Raw genomic sequence first — 27,361 nt, forward strand, 5'->3', positions numbered from 1 at the left:
GAAAATACCATTTCCTGTCTCTCCTCTTCTTGCTTTCCACCAGCATCTGAGCCGTTTTGCATGGTGGAAAGCAGAATGTGCTCACCCCCTCCCTATGACTGCAGCCCTGCGTGAAGATGCTCTCTTATCCCTCACAGGCATGGAGGCTAAGCCTAATGGGAACTGTAGTTCCCATTAGGCCGTGATGTAGCAAGAATGAATGCGCACCGCAAACCAGGAAGTCAGTGAGAATAACGATTCAGGAGTGACGGAGGTGAATAAAACAGCTCGATTTCATTCAACAGGTATCAAACTAGTTATAATGCAAAACACTACTTTTTACTTTATCAGCTACTGTCAGACTTTAATTTAAGAGGAAAATATTTTTGTCTTTACAACCCCTTTAACAATTCCCTCCCCAATTCCATGGCAAAATAAAAATAAAAGGGAAGTCTGATATTACGTTACTATTTTTAATGAAAGAGTAGTTCTAGCTTCATAAAATGCAATTTTTTTATGAATAGAATATACAAAAATGTAGAAATACAAAAATACAGTTGCCATGTAGTTTCAAGACAGAACATTTATATATATATATATTATACCATTCTTAACAGATATTATAAAACAAGCTATCTGCACATTAATTTTTAACTTTACAGCGGTTTGTACAAAACAATAACTACCCATTTTCTATACCAGAAAGCAGTTTTGAATGGCCAGCATGATTGATGGCTGACTGATCTAAGGAATGCCAATAAACTGGCCAGACATTGGAAGGCTTACAGTACAGAAGGGTGGCTACTACAACACAAAAAACTAGCAAAATATTGCAGTTGAATTTATCCAAAATAAAATGTAATAGTTCTCCCCGAAACATAAGAAAAAGCTTAAAAATCACCAAGCACATTCAAAATACTATATATAGGGAGGCAGACATTGCATTTTTTTTATGTTAAATCATTTTTAAATGGTGGGAAATTAAAATGTATTTTTTTATTCCATGGCTTCTATTTCCATAATGGACAAAAAATAGGCCCCAACAATTATTGCCAATAACCCAGGAATGGCCAAATGACACGTTTAGATGTTGAGCTTCAGATATTTCGTGCCTTAGAACCACAAAAACAAAAGTTGGGAAGAGAGACCAACATGGCATATATACCAAGTCATTCAACAAAGTTAGACTGTAAATGATTACCTAAAATATACAGAACATAGGTACATAGGTACTAGGGGGAGACATTTTTAAAGTGAAAATGGCAGTAACCAATAGAAAATATTTACACAATATCCTAATGTGATTACAATAATTTCAAATATCACTGGGTACCATACTTTGCACTGACAAAAGCAATATAGATTAGAAATGTCATGTGTCAGCAATGCATTTTAGACTGATTCCCAGGGCTCATCATTGATTATTGTAATGTTTGTGTGTAAAAACTATATATATTAACACATACATTCCTAATTTTCCCAACACTTTAATTACTGCAAGATCCTCCTGCGCTGGGATTACCCAAAACACAAAAAGTCAGTGGATCATTCAAACCTCTGGCATCCACCAAAAAAGAAAAGAGATATCAAGAGCTTGTCCTTGAATCCGACAGTCGCGTTTATTGAAGGTGCAGTCATTCAAAATCAAAGGAAGACAAACCTCTGTTCTTAGATCTGGAGAGTCTATTTCTTTTTTTCTCACTTCTCTGTATTTGATCTGTCTCTGCATTGCTTATAAAATTTGAGGTACTGACTTGTGCAACACTAGATATGTACTTGCTGTTTAAAATATCCTCATTTTTTCTATTTGTGTCGATATTGCATGAATTAAAATCATTTTCTAGCCCTTCTTCACTTACGGCTAACTTGGCATTATCGATGCCCCCACTTGCAATACTCCCCATGCAACCAGTATTCATTTGATATTGAGTGCAATTCTTTTGCTCCTCAGGATCAGGACTGTTGTTATTCTCATTATCAAAAAGTTCAGGTGTAAAATGTATGGTGTCATCAGCTTCATCTTTTTCCACGGGTATCTCAGTAAGAGAAGGTTTGTCTTCTTCCACTACAATAATATCATCATTATTGTTTTCATGGAAAAGTGGAACCACATTACACATGCTTTCATTTGAATCTCCTTTAATGGTTTCGGCCAGTATCCTGTTAAATGGTGAAGGTGGATATTTTTCATTGGTTGCTTCGCTGACATTAACAGCTCCTTGATTCAGGCTGTTGTCTCTTATAGCACTTCTCCTGACAGAATTTGGCAGAGGAGTTGATGTGAGTGGACTGTTGTTAAAGTAGTTGTAGAATGAGCACTGTTGTTTTGTTAAGTTTGTTTTTTTACTATCAAATCTATTGTGTTTTTGTAAAGAAACCATTTTTCCTCTCGCAGAATTTGTATTTTGAGGCTGCTCAAATGTCGCTGTATATTAAACAAACAAAAAAAAAAAAGAAAGAAAACAAAGCTTTAAAAACTTTGAAATTTACTTAAATATATGTGTAAAATATACAAATAAAGCAGAGATGGAGAAGTGCAAAAATATGGAACAATTTAAAAATAAGATTACAGGCACAATAAAAATAAAAATAATAAACGTGATGTACAGTATCTCACAAAAGTGAGTACATCCCTCACATTTTTGTAAATATTTTATTATATCTTTTCATGTGACACCACTGAAGAACTAAAAGTTGGCTTAGTAAAGTAAAGTAAAGTAAAGTAAAGTAAAGTAAAGTAAAGTACTAAGTGTACAGTTTGTATAAGTTTGCAAATTTGCTGCCCCCTCAAAATAACTCAACACACAGCCATTAATGTCTAAACCGCCGGAAACAAAAGTGAGTACACCCCTAAGTGAAAATGACAAAATTGGGCCCAAAGTGTCAATATTTTGTGTGGCCACCATTATTTTCCAGCACAGTTTTAACCCTCTCGGGCATGGAGTTCACCAGAGCTTCACAGGTTGCCACTGGAGTCCTCTTCCACTTCTCCATGACGACATCACAGAGCTGGTGGATGTTAAAGACCTTGCGCTCCTCCAACTTCCATTTGAGGATGCCCCACAGATGCTCAATAGGGTTTAGGTCTGGAGAGAAACTTGGCCAGTCCATCACCTTTACCCTCAGCTTCTTTATCAAGGCAATGGTTGTCTTGAAGGTGTGTTTGGGGTTGTTATGTTGGAATACTGTCCAGTGGCACAGTCCCTGAAGGGAGAGGATCATGCTCTGCTATAGTATGTCACAGTACAGGCCTCGATAAAATCCGGCGCCCGGTCGCAATTGCGACAAGAAGTTGTGACCTGGCGCCTGGGGAAGTTTAAGCCTGCAGAAGGCCGCGGCCAGTGCGGGGTGCGATCGCGTCAAGCCCGGCGCCCGCCGGTAATAGAGGCCACAGCTTTGCGGCCTTCACAGAAGGAAGCCGAGGACTGCACGGGCCGACCGGTAATTAAGGCCGCGGCTTTGCGGCCTTAGCTACCTTCTGTGATCTGGCGCCATCTTGTGGTGGCCGTTGGCATTACAGGTTACATTACATTACAAGTAGCAAAACAGCAGTTCTAATGTGTTTTTCACTATTTTCACTGCCATCTCCTTCCCTCTAATTAGAACCCCCAAAAATGTTATATATTTCTTATTCTAACGCCCTAGAGAATAAAATGGCGGTCGTTGCAATACTTTCTGTCACACCGTATTTGCGCAGCGGTCTTACAAGCACACTTCTTTGGGGAAAAAATACACTTTTTTTAATAAAAAAATAAGACAACAGTAAAGTTAGACCAATTTTTTTTTATATTGTGAAAGATAATGTTACGCCGAGTAAATTGATACCCAACATGTCATGCTTCAAAGTTGCGTCCGCTCGTGGAATGAAACTTTTACCCTTTAAAATCTCCATAGGCGACGTTTGGAGATTCTACAGGTTGCATGTTTTGAGGTACAGAGAAGGTCTAGGGCTAGAATTATTGCTCTCGCTCTACCAATCGTGGTGATACCTCTCACGTGTGCTTTGAATACCATTTACATATGCGGGCGCTACTCACGTATGCGTTTGCTTCTGCGCGCGAGCTTGGCGGGACGGGGTGCGTTTTTTGGCTCCTAACTTTTTTAGCTGGCTCCTAGATTCCAAGCAAATTTGTCAAACCCTGTCACAGTACATGTTGGCATTCATTGATCCCTCAATGAAATGTAGCTCCCCAGTGCCAGCAGCACTTATGCAGCCCCAGACCATGACACTCCCACCACCATTCTTGGCTGTAAGCAAGACACACTTGTCTTTGTACTCCTCACCTGGTTACTGACACACACACTTGACACCATCTGAACCAGATAAGTTCATCTTGGTCTCATCAGACCACCAGACATGGTTCCAGTAATCCATGTCCTTAGCCTGCTTGTCTTCAGCAAACGGTTTGCAGTCTTTCTTGTGCATCATCTTTAAAAGAGGCTTCATTCTGGTACAACAGCCATGCAGACCAATTTTATGCAGAGTGCGGAGTATGGTCTGAGCACTGACAGGCTGATCCCCCCTACCCTTCAACCTCTGCAGCAATGCTGGCAGCACTCATACGTCTATTTCCCAAAGACAAACTCTGGATATGAAGCTGAGCATGTGCACTCAACTTCTTTGGTTGACCATGGCAAGGCCTGTTCTGAGTGTAACCTGTCCTGCTAAACCACTGTATAGTCTTGGCCACCATGCTGCAGCTCAGTTTCAGGGTCTTGGCAAACATCTTATAGCCTAGGTCAGTGATGGCAAATGACATCCCAGATGTTTTGGAACTGCATTTTCCATGATGCGCATGCACTATGCAGTGTAGTTGAGCATCATGGGAAATGTAGTTCCAAAACATCTAGTATGCCAAGATTCACCATCACTAGCCTAGGTCATCTTTATGTAGAGCAACAATTTTTTTTTTCAGATTCTCAGAGTTCTTTGCCATGAGGTGCCATGTTGAACTTCCAGTGACCAGTATGAGAAAGTGAGAGAGATAACACCAAATTTAAGCTCAGGGTCTTGCCAATTTTCTTATAGCCTAGGCCATCTTTATGTAGCACAATTCTTTTTTTCAGATCCCCAGAGTTCTTTGCCATGAGGTGCCATGTTGAACTTCCAGTGATCAGTATGAGAGTGAGAGCAATAACACCAAATTTAACACACCTGCTCCCTTGTAACACTAACGAGTCACATCACACCGGGGAGGAAAAATGGCTAATTGGGCCCAATTAGGACATTTTTACTTAGGGGTGTACTAACTGTTGTAGCCAGTGGTTTAGACATTAATGGCTGTGAGTTATTTTGAGGGGACAGCAAATTCACACGGTTATACAAGCTGTACACTCACTACTTTACATTGTAGCAAAGTGTCATTTCTTCAGTGTTATCACTTGAAAAGATATAATAAAATATTTACAAAAATGTGAGGGGTGTTTTCACTTTTGTGAGATACTGTATATATTAGCAAACATGTTGAAATGCAATGCGTAAAAGAAACAATTTTGAATAAATCTGAGACATATCACAATACAGATTTGTTTGTTTTAAAGTGGTTGTAAACCCTCGGGGAGAAGTTACACCAACAGGTAAGCCTAGATCAAGGCTTACCTGTAGGTGCTTGCAATTTCCGCTTGCGCCGTCTTGAAAGGGCACGCTGTGCCCTTTCAAGACGGGGTAATGCCATTAAAGGTGTTTCCCACACGCATGCGCGGGAGTGACGTCATGCGACTCCGGCCAGTCACAGAGCCGGAGTTCGCGGCCCCTGGAAGTAGAGGGGTGAAGATGGACGCTCGCTGCCATTATGTTTTACCTTTGCAGGGAGACATAGATGAAGTTAACTCATCAGTTTACTTCCTCTTTAATGAATCAATAATACGCATGTCTTTGAGGTTAGGCATGATCACTAAAGGTCTGCCTGAGAGAACCACAAGAGGAAATGCGGTCATCAGCCTGCTGAAGGTACCAAGAAGCATTTTCTCAGTAGATCTTCCCTTAGGATTATGTAGACAATTTCAGAGGGTCGGGGCTACTCTAGAGAAATCCAGAAAGGGCAGTTCACAAAGAATTTGTGTGCAAGGTCAGAAACGCATGTGGGGGTGACCAATGAAACGCTTTTGAGGGTAAAGCCTAGTAATTTGTATTTCATTCATATTGTTTACAAGTAGAGGAGGAAACTGTAAATCTGCACTAGCAGAATAAAAGTGGTGTAAATGATAGATGAGGATTTCTATAGCATTACGAAAGATTGTAGAAATTAGAGACTTGTAAAGGAAATATTGGTCAGGAGGTTTGTGCATTTGTCACTTTGAGAGATAATTGGTGAAACAATAAGACAGGTCAGGATAATAGACAAGTAGTACAGATAAAGAAATATGTTGGAACAAGGATTAAGCTGGGAGGACACCAATAAATAGGAATGTGGGGGAGTAAGAAGCATCACTCAATATGACTATACAATTGAAGTCCAATAAATTTGAAGAAAAACAAGAAAGGGCAATATAGAAAATGTCAACTGAAAGCAAAGTCCATCAGCAAAGGATGATCTACCCGGTCCGAAGCTCCGTGACCGTGGGACTCGCGGAACCGATCGCCACTGGAGTCCCGCGATCGGTTCCAGGAGCTGAAGAACAAGGAGAGCCATGTGTAAACAGGGCTTTCCCGTTCTTCACTGTGGCGGTGTCATCGATCTTGTGATCCCTTTTAAAGGGGGACACAATCGATGACGCCACACCTACAGCCACACCCCCTACAGTTGTAAACACACTTGAGGTCACACATAACCCCCATCAGCGCCCCCTGTGGTTAACTCCCAAACTGCAATTGTCATTTTCACAATAAACAATGCATTTTAAATGCATTTTTTGCTGTGAAAATGACAATGGTCCCAAAAATGTGTCAAAATTGTCCGAAGTGTCCGCCATAATGTCGCAGTCACGAAAAAAAAATCGCTGATCGCCGCCATTAGTAGTAAAAAAAAACACATTTATAAAAATGCAATAAAACTATCCCCTATTTTGTAAACGCTATAAATTTTGCGCAAACCAACCGATAAACGCTTATTGCGATTTTTTTTTACCAAAAATAGGTAGAAGAATACGTATCGGCCTAAACTGAGGAAAACTATTTTTTTATAAAATTTTGGGGGATATTTATTATAGCAAAAAGTTAAAAATATTGAATTTTTTTTCAAAATTTTCGCTCTATTTATGTTTATAGCGCAAAAAAAAAAAAACGCAGAGGTGATAAAATACCACCAAAAGAAAGCTCTATTTGTGGGAAAAAAAGGACGCCTATTTTGTTTGGGAGCCACGTCGCATGACTGCGCAATTGTCAGTTAAATGCAGCGCAGTGCCGAATCGCAAAAAGGGGCAAGGTCCTTTAGCTGCATTTTGGTCCGGGTCTTAAGTGGTTAACAACAGGCGCACTAGATGGGCAACAATGAGACGAGCTCCAAAACAGGAAAGGTTTTACAGGTGGAGGCCACTGACATTTTTTTCTTACTCATCTTTTCTGACTTGGGTTGATATCTGGGCCCTATAGAGGTTGCACGGGCAGTCTAACTCCTTCAGTATGGCACATCAATATATTCTAGAGCTGAACGATTCTGGCTAAAATGGCAATCGTGATTCTTTTGCTTAGCAGATAGATCATGATTCTCTCACGATTCTCATGGTGTAACATCATCTTTCACATTAAACAAAAAAATTGGGCTAACTTTACGGTTTTGATTGTTTTTTTATTCATTGAATTGTATTTTTTCCCAAAAAAATAAATTTTAAAAGACCACTGTGCAAATACAGTGTGACATAAAATATTGCAACGGTCACCATATTATTCCTTAGGGTCTCTGCTAAAAATATATATATATATATATATATATATATATATATATATATATATATATATATATATATATATATATATATAATGTTTGGGGGGGTCCAAGTAATTTTCTAGCAAAACATTTTGATTTAACTTTGTAAGAAACAAGTGTAAGAAAAAGGTTTAGAGACTTTAAGTGGTTAATCTTCCTGCATTTACACACAAACGTTTTATCCCATTGATCTAAGAAGGAAGAGTTATAATGTTTACACTTATCTATTAGCACAGACAATGTTGTTAAAAACTGTGTGAGCAGAGAACTCTCTACACTTGTTACATGAAAGAATCGGGAAACTCTGCAATAGACATTGTGAGGGGGGCTGAATCGAGATCGCATTTTTTTTTAACAATTGTGCAGCTCTAAAAAATGCCATGCCAAAAAGTTTTTTGTGTCTCCTAGAACAATCTCAAGGGCATGGAGAAGATTCCAGGAGACAGGCAGTTACTCTAGGAGATGCTGGACAATGCGTAGAAGGTCCTTAACCCATCAGCAGGACCGGTATCTGCTCCTTTGTGCAAGGAAGAACAGGATGAGCACTGCCAGAGCCCTACAAAATCAACTCCAGCAGGCCACTGGTGTGAATGTCTCTGACCAAACAATCAGAAACAGACTTCATGGGGGTGGCCTGATGTCCTCTAGTGGGCCAACGTCTTTTAGTAGGCCCTGTGCTCACTGCCCGGCACCATGGATCTCGAATTGGCATTTGCCATTGAACACCAGAATTAGCAGGTCCGCCACAGGCACCCCATGCTTTTAACAGACGAGAGCAGGTTTACTCTGAGCATATGTGACAGTCGTGAAAGGGTCTGGAGAAGCCGTGGAGAACATTATGCTGCCTGTAATATTGTTCAGAATGACCGGTTTGGTGGTGGGTAAGTGATGGTCTTGGGAGGCATATCCATGGAGGAACGCACATACCTCTACAGGCTACACAATGGCACCCTGACTGCCATTAGATATCGGGATGAAATCATTGGACCCCTTGTCAGACTCTATGCTTGTGCAATGACTCCTGGTGCATTAAAAAATGCCCGGCCTCATGTGGAGAGAGTATGCAGCCAGCATCTGTTGGTCATCCTTAAATGGAAGGTGGAGTGCAAGGTCCTTAACATCCACCAGCTCTGTGATGTCGTCATGGAGGAGTGGAAAAGGACTCCACTGGCAACCTGTGCAGCTCTGGTGAACTCCATACCCAAGAGGGTTAAGGCAGTGCTGGAAAATAATGGTGACCACACAAAATATTGACACGAGTCCAATTTGGACATTTTCATTTAGGGGTGTACTTACTTTTGTTGCCAGCAGTTTAGACATTAATGGCTGTGTGTTGAGTAATTTTTAGGGGACAGCAAATTTACACTGTTATACAAGCTGTACACTCACTACTTTACATTGTAGCAAAGTGTCATTTATGCAGTGTTGTCACATAAAAAGATATAATAAAATATTTACAAAAATGTGTACTCACTTTTGTGAAATACTGTATGTATTTCATCTGTGCAGCTAGCCATTTACCAGGAGTTCAACTTAAATCATGCTGTTGATCAATCACGCTTATAAAAGTACTGTATATACTTACAATTATTTTTGTGCATAGTGTCTTCACAAGAATCCGAGTCATCTGAACAAGATAAAACTGTAATCACAGATGGGGAAGGATCAGGTGCTGTAACAGTCATTTGTGTAGGTTCTAAAACACTCTCAGAGGGGTGGATAGTGAGTTCCAACATTGAGGCACTAGGGTAATCATCTCTGGAGGAGCAGGAAGGTGTTTGAGGAACTTCTTCACGACTTTGTTGTTGAACTCTCTGCTGCTGATTCTTAGAAAACTCAGCCAGAGAATCTATAGCACTTTTAAAGTTTGAGTGGTGCTGTACCAACTGCCGTACCCATTTTGACAATCCTGAGGAAAAACAAATACTTTAAGCACACCAAACACATATACAATACTATGTTCATCAGTGACCAACAAAAACATGTACATTTTTTTTTAAAAAGCAAAGACAATGGCATATTTGTGTTATTAAGCTTACATAAATACTTTTCACACTTCAAGTCTTTAATTTGTATACAACAAACATTCTAGCCAATTTTGGCACACACTCCACTAAAGATAGGTCAGTGAGAATCTATATCCGTAATTTGTTACCAATGTCGTTTTACTGATGGTTATGCACTAATCAATGAATATTGTAGGATTCTACTGAATGTGGCAGGCCTAGGTTAACCACAATTGCATACACTGCCTTATACAGTCAACTCACGATGCCAGAAAATAAAGGAGGCTTTCTTTTTACGTGGAAACCCGCCTTCTACAAAAGTTAAAAAGTATGCCGTGTTGGTCTTTTTCAGTGTAAAACTACCAAGGCTTGCAAAAACGTATTGAAAGCTATAGTTTCTTTCACCAACAACAACTCTAGTAATAGCCAGTAAATGCCAATATGAAATCACTGAGAAGTCAGCCTTCTCTTTTCTGAACATTTGGGGCCAGATTCTCAAAGGCGTTACGACGGCGCAACGCCATTTGCGCCGTCGTAAGTCCTAATCTGGCCCAGGGTATCTATGCGACTGATTCTTAGAATCAGTTGCGCATAGATACCCATTAGATCTGACAGGCGTAAGGCTCTTACGCTGTCAGATCTTAAATGCAATTTTTTTTCCCGCCGCTAGGTGTCGCATTGTCGTTTTCCTCGTCATCTATGCAAATTAGCTAGTTACGCGAGATTCCCGAACGCACGCGCGGACGACGCAGTGATTTTACGATGTTTCCGTAAGCGTAAACTTGCCCACTTGAGGGGCAAGTTTACGTAGGTCCGTCGTATGCCATGTTAAGTATGGCGTCGGGTCAGCGTAGGCTTTTTCCATCGTTTACGTCGTTTTCGTAAGTCGTTCGCGAATACGACTTTACGTCAATGACGCTCACATCGGCGTCATTGACGTTTTCCGTCGTGAGCTGGAGCATGCGCACTGGGCTATTTTTCCGCACGGCGCATGCGCAGTTCGATCGGCGCCGGGGCGCGCTTAATTTGAATACAAGCCGCCCCCTTTGAATTACGCGGCCTTACGCCGGGCCAATTACACTACGCCGAGGCAAATTACGGAGCAAGTGCTTTGAGAATACGGCACGTGCTCCAGTAATTTGCGGCGACGTAGTGTAAATGGCTTACGCTACGCCGCCGCAGATTCTACAAGAATCTGGCCCTTGGTCTTTAGTCAAGTTTGCTCTAACAGATGCAGGACTCAATACTAAACACAATAGCAAGGTACTTTTTACCCATTCACCTGTACTGTAATGTGCAGTGGTTTTGGTACAAGAAGTAGAAAACCATTCAATCCATTTATTGGTGTATATTTAGTAACACAGGATTTCAGAGCCTGTTGGGTTATATTGCTAAATAACAGAACAAAAATAAATAAAAAAAGTGGCCAACCTAGAATAACCCTCCTACTCCCAGCATACCTTAGTATTAGTGAAAAAGCAGTACCAAGAGCAGGATCATAGACCTTCTCATTCATTAACCACTTCAATACCAGGCACTTATACACTTTCCTGTCCAAGCCAATTTTCAGCTTTCAGTGCTGTCGCAATTTGAATGACAATTGCGCGGTCATGCTACATTGTACCCAAACATTTTTTTTATCATTTTGCTCCCACAAATAGAGCTTTCTTTTGGTGGTATTTGATCACCTCTGTGATTTAAATTTTTTGCGCAACAAATAAAAAAATACCGAAAATGTATAAGAAAATAAGTTTATCTTTGTTTCTGTAAATGTTTTGGGTAAATAAGTGTTCTTCAATGACGGGCACTGATAAGGCGACACCGATGAGGTGGCACTGATAAACGGCACTGATAGGGAGCACTGATGGGCACTCATAGGCAGCACTGGTAGGTACTTATGGTTGGCACAGATGGGCAATGATAGGTGGCACTGACACTGATGCGTGGCATTGCTGAGCATCACTTGTCTGTACTGTTCCATAATGTTGCCAGTCAGTACCCATTTGTGGGCACTGATTGGCATGTATTGGGCATTTTTTTTATATGTGGATGGCCATGGGAACATACCTGGCCATCCACATGTTGGGGGCTTCCCTGGTGGGTCTGGCGGCTTCCCTGGTGGTCCAGTGTGGGCATCTGCGGCGGGCCTGCGCCTGCAATCAGCGCAGACTCCCCTGTCAGGAGAGCCACCGATCGGCTCTCTTTTACTAGCGTCTGTCAGACACAAGTGAGGAAAAGACGATCAATTGCTCTTCCTGTTTACATCGTGATTAGCTGTGATTGGACAGAGGCTCTTTACCGAGATCGGTATAGCGGTGTGTCAGACTGACACACAGCACCACCAATCGCGGCGATGCGTGTCCCCACGTGCACGCATCGGCTGTTATCCTGCTGGATGTCATGTGACGTCCAGTCAGGATAACGCAACCACCGCTCAGCAGCCATTTTGCTATAGGCCGGGCAGTTAGTGGTTAAGGAACACAGAAATCCAGAGATTGTTGGAATGTCCAAAAACAGTCCAACTGAGGGGTGGACAGCAGCAAAAAAACACTAGCAGGCCAACAAAAAAACAACATAACTTGGGATTGCCTGCAGTTCAAAGAACCGCATTAAGGACTATACGTCTGAAACTGGCATCAGATGAGGTCTGAACATCCACCTAGAAGAATTTGGAGAACTTGTGAACAGAAGACCAGGTGGCAGCCTTGCAAACCTGGGAAACAGACCTAAGTAGAAAGTGAAGTGGTAAAAAAACACTGCGCTAAGTAAGCTATGAAAAATACGGTAGTAAAAAGTTACGCAGCCAATAGAACCACGTCCACCTCTATTTAGTACTTACGTAGATCCTTTGATAAGCAAACTGGCTTCATCTCTAAAATCTATAGTACATTGACCTCTGCTTCAGAAAAATAGTTTTACACGAAGAAGTGGGAACAAGACATAGGTGACACACTCACTCTTGCTGAATGGTCCACAACGTCACAGTGTGCATCAAAAATTATACATAAATACCTAATTAAAGCAAATTACATTTTTTGTTTAGATGGTACCGACAAGAATAGCCTTGTTCATTCCAGGGCCTCCTGCTTTCTAGGGTTTTACGGCAGCCAGAATAGCATTTGCCAAATCAGGGAAGACACCCACGATCCCTTTCGATTTGGTTAGAAATAAGTTGAACTGGATCATGGTAAATTAACGCCTTTCAGCGATCCTACAGGACAAACAAGCACAATTTGACAAGGTATAGGAAACCCTGGATTAAATACTTGTCGGATGCCCTGTGAGATATCAGGGACTCACCAAGCCAACCTTAGGGAGTGCACTTTCCTCTCTGAAATTCCTTATTTCTATTCTATCCCTTTTGTTTTTGGTCTTCCCCTACCCCCCCCCCCCCGGGGGTTACTGTTTTGTAACTTTCAATAAAAACCATTGAAACAAAAAAATAATAAAAAGTGGAATAAATAACAGTAGTGGCTCAAATATAAGATACATACATATGCAGATATAGGAAATAGTAAAGATATAAATAAAAAAGTTGAATGTGATATAACAAATTAGTCTATAAACCACATATGATTCAAGTAGTGTACAAATATCTTGAATTTTACTTTCAACACCACAGGAAACATGTGATATAAATCAGTACATACACATGTGCATAATCTTGAGATGACTTGTGACAACACCAATAACTCGTGCACCTCCACCACATGAAATGCGTGCTTACCAGAGGCAAGCTAATATAGGCTTGCAGCTGTTTAACCCCGCCAGTGCCTTGATCCAGGAGGTATAGAAGTGGCAGCTCCAAAATACTTGATATAGTAGGGCAGGAACACACAGCAGCAATCAGGGAGACTCAATCATTCAATGGTTCGCAGAAGAGGACCAGGGCCGTTTACCAAAAATAGAAAGGAGCTCACCATAGTGTAAATCGTAACAAACATTTATTCTAAAATTAAAAGTTGCACTTACAAGCGGTAAGGGATTTAAACATCAAGTATTGTGAAAGAATTGTAAAAGCTGGCCGGCAAGCTAAGTAGAGTATGCCTTGACAGAAAACGGTGAAACACGATCCTTAAGACCATAAGCTTGGATGATGATCTGAGCTGCCAAAAAATGGAGGAACACAAAGCAGTTTCCCCTTACTAGGACCTTTAAGAATGCTAAAAAGAGAGACAATCTTTCTAATGAAAGCAGTGGCTGCAAGGTTGACATGCACAACACAAAAGCAAGCTAAATCATGCTTGCGGCTTAAAACCAAGCCAGGGCCTTTATCCAAAGGATTGAAAGTTGCTAACACACAGTGATTCTTGGTATGCAATAAACAGGACATCAATCAGGGGTAGGGCAACTCCGTTATCCGATTGCCAAAAACAAGGCAGTATTACACAATAAAAGAAAAATGTTAAAAGTCGGCCGGCTAGCGAACATCCATCCTCTCGGGAACTCAGCACAATGACGTCAGAATGCCACTCCTCCCAACACAGTTTCGGCACAAACTGACATCTTCCTGGGGCACTCATGCCGTCAGTTTGTGACAAAACGTGCGTTGGGAGGAGTGGCGTGCTGACTTCATTGCGCTGAGTTTCCGAAAGGACGGGTTTTCGCTAGCCGTCCGGCTCTTTTACCATTTATGATGCCTTCTGTGTAAGTGCAATCTTTTATCCTTCTAAACCTGTGTATTACTTTATGGTGAGTTTTCTTTTATTGGGTACCACTGCCTTGTCTATGGCGATTGGAGTCTCCCTACCCTTGATCAATGTCCTGTTTACTGCATACCAAGAATCCCTGTGTGCTGGCAACTTTCACTTCTTTGGATAAAGGCCCTGGCTGGGTTGTAAGCCGCAAGCATGATTTAGCTTGCTTCTGGTAAGCTTGCATTTCATGTGGTGGAGGTTCACAAGTCTGAGTGGTGTTCGGGTGCTGTTTCAACCAATCTCAACGTATAACTTATGCACATTCCCCTGTGTTTGAAGGACTTTATTTGTTCAATCCCACTGAAATTATCATTTTGGTTCACTTATTGTTAATACTAGCGCGGCTTCATTATATTTATTGTCACATGTGGTTGTATTTTTATTTATTTTTAATTTCTTTATATATTGGGTCACACATAAAAAAATTTGTTTGTAAGCACAGAGTGTAGAAGTAGCGCCTACCTTACAAATTATAAATATTCCTAGTGGTTTAAACACTTAAAGGGGCAGCAGCTAATCGTATTATTATTTTTTTTTAAAGTTGGCACCCTCTTATTTACTTTTTTATTTTATGTACTGCTGCCATTCCAGAAAAACACAGTATCCTGAAATGAACAGCTTGTTTTCAATTAATAAAATGGACATTGTGCCACTACTTTGAGCCTAATCCCCACAGCAGGGATTTAAAATTGCACCAAGTGGCCCTAGTAACAACTTGGCTCCCAGTGCTCAGCCCTCTAGGTCTGCTCACAAAATAAGTCTTCATCTGAGGCTGGGCTACGGAAAATTCTGGACCTGGGAAGCACTCTGCGGCTAACTATCTAGTTCACCTAGGTCTGGTTAGAGTCACAATACAGAGCCCAGTGCCCAAAGGTCACATTCTAGCCTAGCACTGAAATTATCTAAATTATCTATTCTAGGTGGTCTGGCTACTGCTTCCAAAGCTAGTGCTAAGAAATCACCAATTTAAATAGCTGCAAATATAGACAGATCAGATCAAGCATCTTGTAGAGAAATATTGATTAAAGAAAATATATCAAAATATAGAAAAGGATTTTTAATCATTGTCTGGTTTGATTGAATCCATATGATCGTTAATATTGTGTTAGAACCCTATGATCTATATCCTTCAAGCTGGACCTACAGTATATCTGATCTGCTGGCATGTGTGCACTTTTTTCTGTTGATTGCATATCCAATGAAATGTCAATACATTTTTGTCAACTTCTTAGGTAACTTTGTGGTACAATATTTTGATCTCAAACAAACAGTTAACAAATCAGACAGAGTTGTTTTTCTGACATTTTACTGCAGCCTAAAAGCCTATGGAAATGTCAATTACACAAACACGTTTTATGTCAGGAAATACATTTCCTATCAAGTATATATTACTAAATACAAATGACATTATGACATTTAAAAATAAATAATACATTTTATATATATATATATATATATATATATATATATATATATATATATATATATATATATATATATATATATATATACACACACACACACACACACACATACTAGGGATGAGCTTCGAGTTCGGGTCAAACTCATGTTCGACTCGAACATTGCCTGTTCGGCGAACAACGAACAATTTGAGGTGTTTGCGGCAAATTCGAAAAGCCGCTGAACACCCTGTTAAAGTCGATGGGAGAAATCGAAAGTACTAATTTTAAAGGCTAATATGCAAGTTATTGTCCTAAAAGGTGTTTGGGGACCTGGGTCCTGCCCCAGGGGACATGTATCCATGCAAAAAAAGTTTTAAAAACGTCAGTTTTTTCGGGAGCAGTGAATTTAATAAGGCTTAGAGTGAAACAATAAAGGGGAAATATTCCTTTAAATTTCGTACCTGGGGGGGGGGGGGGGGGTGTAAAGTTAGCATGTGAAATAGCACATTTCCAGTACTTAGAACTGTCACTGCACAAAGTGTAATTTCTGAAAGAAAAAAAGTAATTTAAAACCAGACATGCGGCTATAATGAATTGTCGACTCCCGGCAATTCAGAGGATTCATTCATAAAAAAAAATAGCGCGGGGGTCCCCCCAAGTTCAATTACCAGGCCCTTCAGGTCTGGTATGGATATTAAGGGGAACCCCGCCGTCAATTTAAAAAAAAATGACGTGGGGTTCCCCCCAAATATCCATTCCAGACCTTTCAGGTCTGGTGTGGATTTTAAGGGGAACTCCACCCCAAATTATTTTTTAAAATGTCATGGAGTTCCCCCAAAAATCCACACCAGACCCCTTATCCGAGCACGTTAACCTGACTGGCCGCAGAAAAGAGGGGGGGGACAGAGAGCGGCCCCCCCTCTCCTGAACCGTACCAGGCCACATGCCCTCAACATGGGGAGGATGTCCCCATGTTGATGGGGACAAGGGCCTCATCCCCACAACCCTTGCCCGGTGGTTGTGGGGGTCTGCGGGCTTATCAGAATCTGGAAGACCCCTTTAACAAAGAAGACCCCCAGATCCTGGCCCCCCCTATGTGAATTGGTAATGGGGTACATTGTACCCCTACCATTTCACGAAGGAAGTGTAAATAGTTGTAAAAAATGCACACACCGTAGAAAAAAGTCCTTTATTAATAAAAAATAAATACAAATAATCCAGCGATGGTAATCCACTCGGTCGCGGCTCCCTGCTCCAACGTTGTCTGTATCCAGCGACGGGTGATCTCCTCTCCGGTCCAGTGATGAGAAGATCATCCAGGATCCAGAGCGCAGCATCGCCCGCCTCCTCTCTCCGCCGGACACAGCCCGGCGAATGACGCAGCTGAAGCTGTGACATTTCTTTTATTGGTGAGGCGGGGCCACCCGTCACGTGACCCCACCGCCTCTGATGCAAGGGGGAAGCCAGGCTTCCCCAGTGACGTAGCAAAAGGTACGTCAGAGGGGGACGGGGTCACGTGACAGGTGGCCCCGCCTCACCTATAAAAGAAATGTCACAGACCTGAAGGGCCTGGTAATTGAATTTGGGGGGACCCCCACGCAATTTTTTTTTTATGAATGAATCCTCTCTGAATTGCCGGGAGCCGACAATTCATTATAGCCGCGAGTCCGGTTTTAAATGACTTTCAGAAATGACACTTTGTGCAGGGACAGTTCTAAGTATGGGAAACATGCGCTATTTCACATGCTAACTTTACACCCCCCCCCCAGGTACGAAATTTAAAGGAATATTTCACTTTTATTGTTTCACTTTTAGCATTATTAAATTCACTTTTTTTTGCATTGATACATGTCCCCTGGGGCAGGACCCAGGTCCCCAAACACTTTTTAGGACAATAACTTGCATATTAGCCTTTAAAATTAGCACTTTAAATTTTAAACGTTCGAGTCCCATAGACTTTAACGGGGTTCTAAAGTTCACACGAACGTTTGGTGTGTTCGCAAGTTCTGGTGCGAATCGAACAGGGGGGTGTTCGGCTCATCCCTAATACATACATAAACACACATACACAATGCTGTGAAAAAGTATTTTCTCCCTTCCTGATTTTTCATTTTTTTGCATATTTCTCACATTTAAATGATTCAGATCATCCAAAAAATGTAATATTACACAAAGATAACCCGAGTAAATCCAAGATGCAGTTTTTAATTTATTATTTCATTTATTAAGGAAAAAAAGCTGTTCAAACCTGCCTGGCCCTATGTGAAAAAGTGCTGAATCATCAATGAACTGTGCTTAACCACAATTTTTTGGAAAGCCGAGTTAAATTTCATATGCCACATGCAGGCCTGATTACTGCCAGTCCTGTTGAATCAAAAAATCACATAAATAGAAGCTGTCTGATAAAGTGTAGCACACTACCAGATCACAAAAAGCCACAATCTAATATATATATTCAAGAACAGATTAGAAACAGAGTAATGTACACATTCAAAGGTCTAGGAAGGGTTTCAAAGCATTTCTATAGCTTTAGAATTCCAGTGAACCACAGGGAGAGCCATTATCCACAAATTGAGATAACTTGGAACAGTGATGAACCTTCCCAGGAGTGGCCAGCCTACAAAAATGACTCCAAGAGCATGACGACGACTTATCCAGGAGGTCATAAAAGAACCCAGAACAACATCTAAAGGAACTGCAGGCCTCACTTGCCTCATGTAAGATCAGTGTTCATGATTCAATAATAAGAAAGAGACTGGACAAAAATGGCATCCATGAGAGAATTCCAAAGCCACTGCTGACTAAAAAAGAACACAAAGGCTCATCTCACATTTACCAAAAAAACATCTCGATTATCCTCAATACTTTCAGTAAATATTCTGTGGACTGATGAGACAAAAATGTATTTTTGGAAGGTGTGCGTCCCGTTACATCTGGCATAAAAAGAATACTGCATTCATAACAAGAACATCAAACCGACAGTCTGACATGTGGTGGGGCTGCTTTGCAGCTCTGGGACCTGGACGACTTGCCATAATTGATGGAACCATGAATTCTGAGCTCTACCAGAAAATCCTAAAAGAGAATGTCCGGCAATCAGTTTGTGATCTCAAGCTCAAGTGCGTTTGGGTTATGCAGCAGGACAATGATCCGAAACACAACAGCAAGTCCACCTTCAAATGGTTCAAACAAGGCAAAATTTAAGTTTTGAGTGGCCTAGTCAAAGCCTGGACTTAAATCCAATTGAGATGCTGCATCATGACCTTACACAGGCAGTTATCCTGGAAAACCCTCCAATATGGCAGAATTTATAAATTCTGCAAAGAAGAGTGGGCCAAAATTGCTTCACAACAATGTGAAAGACTCATTGCCAGTTATCACAAACGCTTGATTGTAGTTGTTGCCAGTTATCCAGTTATTAGGTTTAGGGAGCAATTACTTTTTCATATAAAGCCAGGCAGGTATGAACAGCTTTTTTGCCTTAATAAATTAAACCATCATTTAAAAAACACACTTTGTATTTATTTTGGTTATCTTTGTGGAATAATACAATTTGTTTGATGATCTGGGTCAAGTGTGACAAATATGCAAATAATTTTTCACAGCATTGTGTGTGTGTGTATGTATGTATGTATATATATATATATATATATATATATATATATATATATATATATATATATATATATATATATATATATATATATATATATATATATATATATATATATTACCCTCTTTCCCTAAAGGGCCTCGCCATACAATTCAAACATTGTTTTATTAAACATATGAACAATACAAAGCGCTCTTTAAACCATTTTTTGTGCCATCTTTGACGAGCATGTTCAAATTATGCCAATACCTAAAGGGCTGATTCATAAGTCTGGAAATATTACTTCAAAGACCGGTTTACACCAGAATTCAGTGCAGGAAAGGTGCTTTCCGTGTGCATTTCTGGCATTGCAGGTAAACGTGCTGCCCTTGCAATCTGCATGAGTGCGCCAATGTATTGTTAATGGCTCCCCAAACGCAGATCACAAACGCAGTGCATTTAATGACATCAAAACACATGGAACTGCAAAGTAGTCCAAAAAGTAGTGTTTGCACTACTTCCTTAATGTTCCAGTGTGTTTTGCAGCCCATTCAAATGAATTGGACTGTCAAAATGCACTGCATGGGAATCCCATGTGACCCCCTAGTAAATGTTTTAAAAATCTTGGTCAAAGTTGAAGGTCAAAACTTTACCATGCATTTCTTCATCTAATGATCTTATCCATCCAAGTAACATAATACTTTGAAATTATATTCACAAAGATATAAAAAATACTAATGCATTAATTCACAATAAAATAAAGTAGCAAATCAATTTAGATATGTTATATGGATATTTAGTACTTATTAGTGTACAGACAAGAATGACGTATTTCAAGTTTACTTATGAATTTTATCATATGTAAAGCCCCATGTATGTCAGGCGTGATAACTAATAATTTCAATGCTATTTGGAGACATTTGGTGTCTATAGTTGTTTTCTTTTATGGAATCTGAGCTCCCCCTGCTGGTTGTTTTTTACCATGTTCAATTTTGTAAGTTCTTTTCCTATTGTTTGCTTCTCATTACTTGCTCGTTTGTAAGAAATTCTTGGATGCAGCATTGAATATTTTACAGATTTCCCTTAGCTGAGAACATTTTAATAAATATAAGTATTTCATCTTGAAGGTAATACAGGTGTTTTAAATAGGTTATCATTAACTGTAGAAGGAAATCAAAATGCACATGAAGATTAACGTACAATAGCAAATCAAGGGATATAGAAATAAAATGTGTACAGCTGGACTTCATTAATTATTACAACTGAGAAAAACAGCGCTGTCCATAGCAACCAGCAGGTTGAATTCCGTTTTAACATGGTTATCACAGGACAAACATGCAGGCTGCTGTTTGTAAGTGTGTAAAGTACTAAACCTATTTTAAAGCATTGTAAGAAAATGTTTTACAAAATGTCCAAAACACTTAAAGTGAACTTGCACTAGTAAAAAATGTGTAAAGCTGACCTTAAAGTACATACCATTATTTCTTCTCAGGTGCACAATATGCAAGTTTTAGCTCCAAGCACAGAAGCTAAAGCTCTTACATGCCCCTGCGATGTACACCACCGTATTGGGTAAAGATGCATCGATCCACTCTGCTAAGGATGCAGAAAGTGTAAATCAAGAAGATAAAAAAGGTGTATAAAGGCTCTTTCTGGTGCCTGATTTAACTACTTCCCGACCAGCCGCCGTCATTTTACGGCGGCAGGTCGGCTCCCCTGTGCGAGAGCACGTAGCTATACGTCGGCTCTCACGCAGGCCACTAGACAATCGCCGCCGGGCACCCGCGATCGCTCGTTACAGAGCGGGGACCGGGAGCTGTGTGTGTAAACACACAGCTCCCGGTCCTGTCAGGGAGAGAAATGCTGATCTTCTGTTCATACAACGTATGAACAGAAGATCGGTCATTTCCCCTAGTGAGGCCACCCCCCCTACAGTTAGAACACACCCAGGGAACATACTTAACCCCATAATGTCGCAGTACCAAAAAAAATCGCTGATCGCCGACATTACGAGTAAAAAAAAAATATTGATAAAAATGCCATAAAAATACCCCCTATTTTGTAAACGCTATAACTTTTGCGCAAACCAATCAATAAACGCTTATTGCGATTTTTTTTTACGAAAAATATGTAGAAGAATACGTATCGGCCTAAACTGAGGGAAAAAAAATGTTTTTATTTTTGGGGGATATTTATTGTAGCAAAAAGTAAAAAATATTCATTTTTTTCAAAATTGACGCTCTATTTTTGTTTATAGCGCAAAAACGAAAAACCGCAGAGGTGATCAATTACCACCAAAAGAAAGCTCTATTTGTGGGAAAAAAGGAAAAAAAAAGTCCTGAATGGCAAAAAGTGCTCTGGTCTTTGACCAGCAATATGGTCCGGGGGCTAAGTGGTTAACTGTTTTTGTTGCAAAAGAAATTTTATTGCAACTGTATTTTAGTTTCCAAGTCTGCAATGGCTGCTACGACTGCTATCAGAAAATGCCACTCTATTTGTAGGTTGGTTTACATTACAAAGAATAAAATAGGGTAAGTGGACAGGAACAGACCCAGAGATTATAGAAGCGAGGTCTCACGCTTAATGTTACCAAATGAAAAGAAACCAGCTGATGACTATTGAAATCCACCTATAACCAAAATCTTATTTTGAATAGACCAGAGTCATTGGGCCAACAAGAAGACCCAGTACTTTAGAGGGGATCTAATTCACACAACTTCAAATTTGAAAGAAATTGTCTGGATATATGCTTTGCTACATACAGCTCTTACTTTGATTTTCCCTTAAACAAACATGGAATTGAAATTCTTTGCTTCCCTAGTAAAACATTATATGAGAGAATAGTTAGATATTCTGCCTGTGCAACCTGCTGGCCCACAAAGAAACAGAAGGCCTCTCAGGATGGTAGAGAGAAACAGGGCCCAGGTGTTCAGAATAGACTGCTGATCATGTGAACTTCTCTGAAAAAGGACTAAATATCAGCAAAGCATAAGGCCCCTTTCACACATGAACGTTGGTCTGTTTTTTATCTATCTGTTGACGGATAAAAAGTGGCTAAGAACTTGTTTACACATGTGGCAGCACTCTAAAGACAAATCTGACGTACATTGTTACAGGTGGTGAGGAGGCATTGTCACCTCTGCACCACCTGTTTAAAAACCCAGGACCACAACCCCATGCAGCAGTGGTGCCCTATTCACTTAAATGGTTTGCATTCGGTGGGTGGTACTGCTCTGTGAATGGTACATGATGGGAGCCTAAGTAAGTGTAACCTAGAGCTTGCTGCTCTTGCAGGTACAAAACAGAATGAATGAGCTGTGATATTCTGATGGAGAAGACTAGCGGGTCCAAACACAGGAAGAGTGAATGCGTATATGTGGCAGAAAGATGGCACATTGTTCCCTTGCACTGGGGTCTTTTGCAGCTCCAACTGAGTCTACGTGACAACATAAAGGAAACAAATCAGCAGCTACTTGCTTTTTCAATGGTCTAACACAGTAAATAATCATGTTAAAATAGCCATGGATGATCGAAAAACTGCAACACACACATAAGTGGCTATGCAGATGATTTATCCTCACCAGTTATATATTTTGGGTTATTTCTGAAACGGTCATCCACTAATATGAGGGCACCCCAATCATTCTTATGGCGGATACACCTGTTAAAAAAAAAAAGAAAGACGAGATTACGCCCTGAAAAATAACTTCATGTTATTTTAGATGTTAACCAAACACAAATTGCAATATGTAGAACTAAAAAATTTGCTAAAGGTGCTTTCCATTTTTAGCTACAACATGAAAATTCATCCATGTTCCAGCCAATAAAAAATTGCATCATTGCTTAAACTCAATCCAAAAATCTTCTACTTTGCTTCAACAGGTTACTGATGTAGATGTTCTTTCTAAAAAAGACCGAACTGTTATATTTTATCAGACAGTTAAAGAGCTTATTTTACTGACACAGAAAGCAGCTAAATGCCATGAGTGATGAGAACACAATGGCTTCTCTCTGCCTGCAAGTAATTGGTTTGCATTAAACAAGCAAGGACAGCTTTGACAAATTCAATGCAAAGCACTACATCATGATTACAATTAATAGCATGATGGCATTGATAGCAATTGATATTTATGTGGCACAGCTTGCTATAAATGTTATTTTATTTATCATCAAACTGTTTCAATCCTCAGTTACAAATCAGCAGACACTTTACTGAAGAAATATATTAAATGGATACAAATGCCTCTGCAGTATCCAATCATAGCATATGGGGTGGCAACTATTTTTTGATCCCTATATTTGTTTACAAAGACCATATTATAGCACAATTAGAAAGGACAGTATAAGCAAACACCTAAAACAAGCACACGGGATGCTATCTCTGCAATATCAACACCTTTTACTGTATGTCATATTATGTATATTGCGCAAATAGTGAAAATGCAACTTCTTCGGAAAACAGTACCCAGCTAAAAAGTTTTGATTCGTTTCTGCATGGCAGAGCATTCTGAGATTATCAGAAAAGTGCCAGATTCAAGCCTTTTCTGCTTCTATTGCCATAAATCTCTGTAGACATTTTCTTCCCAAAATGTGACCACTTTCAGTCACTGTCATCATATATCATATATTGGTGAAGGATTTCTTCGACTGAAAGGTCACTTGTCTTTAGTGACTTTCTTTTCCTGTTCATGGCCTTTACGTGATTTTTTACAGATTGGAGGACAAATAAATATGTACTAATTCCATTTTTAGTTTCACCAGCATCAAAAATCATTGCTGCAAGTAACTTGTCTGGGAAGACCCAAAATGAGAACAAGTTACTATAAATAAAAACAAGATATAAAGAAATGCAATGAGCTATATTGGATTAAAAAATATAATGACTTCATGGGTATCAATCCACAGAAGTAACACACGTTATTCTTTGTATGCTATCCAAGCACGGATAAGGAATTTTAAAAGTATACCTGTCTGGTGACAATTTTCATTCACTTTTGTATAATTTTGTTAAGAAAATTTACAAAAAAAATTGTATGTATTATTTTTGCAATTAGGTACACTAAATGTACTATGTGTATTCTCTGTCCTGTGAATATATTGTTCCACAGTGGATATAATGGGATATACACATGTAGTTCTTTATCATTTCCATGTCAGAGCTGTATATTGCACCTATTCTGATTGGAATCACTATAGAACACATTCTATAAAACATCCTATAAATAAGCAAAGGAGAACATTCATCTGATCCAGTAATTTACAGTTGGATTGGGGAAGCGCTTTCTAGTGCCCAGTTTGCTCCAATGAAGATGTGACTGCCTGGGATGGATTTCCGATTATTATTGATTTACACCTAGACAAGCTGACAACTAAGCACCCTACCCCTTCCTTGCTCCATTAACACAAACATGAACATTCATCCAATGAAATGTTTGTACAATGATTTTTCAGTGGACGGATTGTGCAATCCTGGTCAGCTGCCATCTAGTGTCTGTTGTCACCGCAGATTTCATGGGTCTCTCTTCCAAAAAAGATTGGTAGCTCGCAACCAAATTTTATTCACAGTATTAGCCTTGTGAAATATGTGACAAAACTGTTGCATGTTTAGGCTTGAAAAGTAAGCTGTAAGGTCATGACTTGTTCACGTTTCAAATATACTACTATCTTTTTAGCAACTCCGCAAATGTGTATTAGTCTTCTCGTAACTAGTTTAAAAAAGTCTTATACAAATAACAGAAATAACTGCAGGTCTCTGCTGTGAACACAAGACAATTGAGAAGGTAAGATCTATAAAGTTGATTGAGATAAAAACTAAATATAAGTTTTGCTCAAACATTAACTGTAGGAGAAAACATGATAAAGGTTGCCTTGTGTAAAGCTAAAATATATAAATACATTTACTTTTTCAGTGGATTGAAATAAAAAATAGAATAGTGGTACCCTTTACTAATGTTTTCAGGGTGCTATATAGATATAGACCTGTTTTAATTAACTGCTAGTGTTTTAAAGACTTAGGCCCAGATTCACAAAGCACTTGCGCCAACGTATCTCGAGATACGCCACGTAAGTGCAAATATGCGCCGTCGTATCTGTGCGCCGTGCCCACAAAACTAGATACGCCTGAAAATAGGCTTCATCCGACCGACGTAACTTGCCGGGGTAGAGTGGGCGCATATTTACGCTGGACGTATTTGGCGCTCCTATTGATTTTTCTATTCACATATGCAAATGAGGGAGATATGCCGATTTACAAACTTTTTCGTCCGTCCGACGCAGTGCACGTAAAGTCATACGTCCGGCGTAAAGTTATGCCCCATAAAGGAGGTGTAACTCAGCAGCATCCATGCAAAGGGCTGCACCAGGGAACACAAGCCGACGTATTTTACGTAGGACGTGAATATCACTAGGCGTAGGTTACGTCCACTCAGTAGGCAGTGATCCGACGTATCCTAGGCAGTTGTTTCAACGTGATTGTGAGCATGCGCACTGAGATGTGCCCACGGGATGGCGCATGCGCAGTTGGCGATTCGTATCTGTCTGGCGCTCGGCCCATCATTTGCATGGGGTCACGCCTAATTAGCATGGCTCACGCCCACTTCCACTTACGCCGACCTACGCCTTGGAAACCCATTGCAGATTTGTGAGGAAGTGCTTTGTGAATTCCATGCTTGCCTCTCTGCGCTGCGTCGGCGTAGCGTAAAGGAGATAAGCTACGGTGGCATAAATATGCGCCAGTGTCTGTGAATCTGGGCCTAAGAGTCCAAAGGAAAAGCTGTTTAGATGTCCTAGTAAAACCTCTCAACAACTATGCCGCTGTATTTGATGGTATTCCTGCTAATACGTACACTGGCTTATCTTCTAAAACAGTCCCTTAATAATTTGTCTGTTTTAATATCCTTGGGGGTCACTGAGAGGCATAATGTATGCCTGCTATAGCTACAGTGCCTTGAAAAAATATTCATACCCCTTGACATTTTTCACATTTTGTCCCTTTTACAACCAAAAAAGTAAATGTATTTTATTGGGATTTTAGGTGATAGACCAACACAAAGTGGCAAATATTTGTGAAGTAGAAGAAAAATGATAAATGGTCTTCAACATGTTTTACAAATAAATATCTGAAAAGTGTGGCATGCATTTGTATTCAGCCCCCTTTACTCTGATGTCCCTAACTAAAATCTAGTGGAGCTAATTGCCTTCAGAAGTCACCTAATTAGTAAATGGAGTCCACCTGTGTGTAATTTAATTTGTAAATATATATCATGTATAAATGTAGCTGTCCTGTGAAGCCCTCAGAGGTTTGTTAGAGAATCTTAGTGAACAAACAGCATCATGGCGTTTGTTTATTAAGGTTCTGTAACAAACCTTTGTGGGCTTCACAGAACAGCTGTATATATACTGAGAATAAATTACACACAGGTGGACTCTATTTACTAATTAGGTCACTTCCGAAGGCAATTGGCTCCACTAGACTTTAGTTAGTGGTATCAGAGTAAAGGGGGATGAATACAAATGCACACCACACTTATATATTTATAATTTATATTTATTTGTAAAAAAAAAATGAAAATCAATTATAATTTGTCTTCCTCTTCACAATTATGAGCCATTTTGTGTTGGTCTATCACATAAAATCCCAATAGAATACATTAAACGTTTTTGGTTGTAAAACAAGGAAAATGTCAAGGGGTATGAATACTTTTTCAAGGCACTGTACCAAGGCTAATAATTGGGAACATCAATAATTTGTGCTCCCATCATTCAAAGCCAGAACACAGGCAGGAGGAGGGACTAAAGTATACCACATAAATATAAATTG

The 27,361-nt window shown here is 39.9% G+C and overlaps 1 protein-coding gene across 1 annotated transcript in view; it reads right to left on the reverse strand.

The window, feature by feature from the left end:
* Positions 1–431: 431 nt before the first annotated feature.
* Positions 432–27,361, reverse strand: part of BRIP1 (BRCA1 interacting helicase 1) — a 386,982-nt gene continuing 360,052 nt past the window's right edge. The window contains exons 18-20 of the mRNA XM_040336928.1: positions 23,124–23,203; positions 9,430–9,753; positions 432–2,404 (exon numbers count right to left, since the gene is read on the reverse strand). Of these exons, the coding sequence (XP_040192862.1) occupies positions 1,614–2,404; positions 9,430–9,753; positions 23,124–23,203 (1,195 nt within the window). The 3' untranslated portion in view covers positions 432–1,613. The remainder of the gene's footprint in view (positions 2,405–9,429; positions 9,754–23,123; positions 23,204–27,361) is intronic.

This window comes from Rana temporaria, chromosome 2, assembly GCF_905171775.1.
Source record: "Rana temporaria chromosome 2, aRanTem1.1, whole genome shotgun sequence".
NCBI classification, from domain to species: Eukaryota; Metazoa; Chordata; class Amphibia; order Anura; family Ranidae; genus Rana; species Rana temporaria.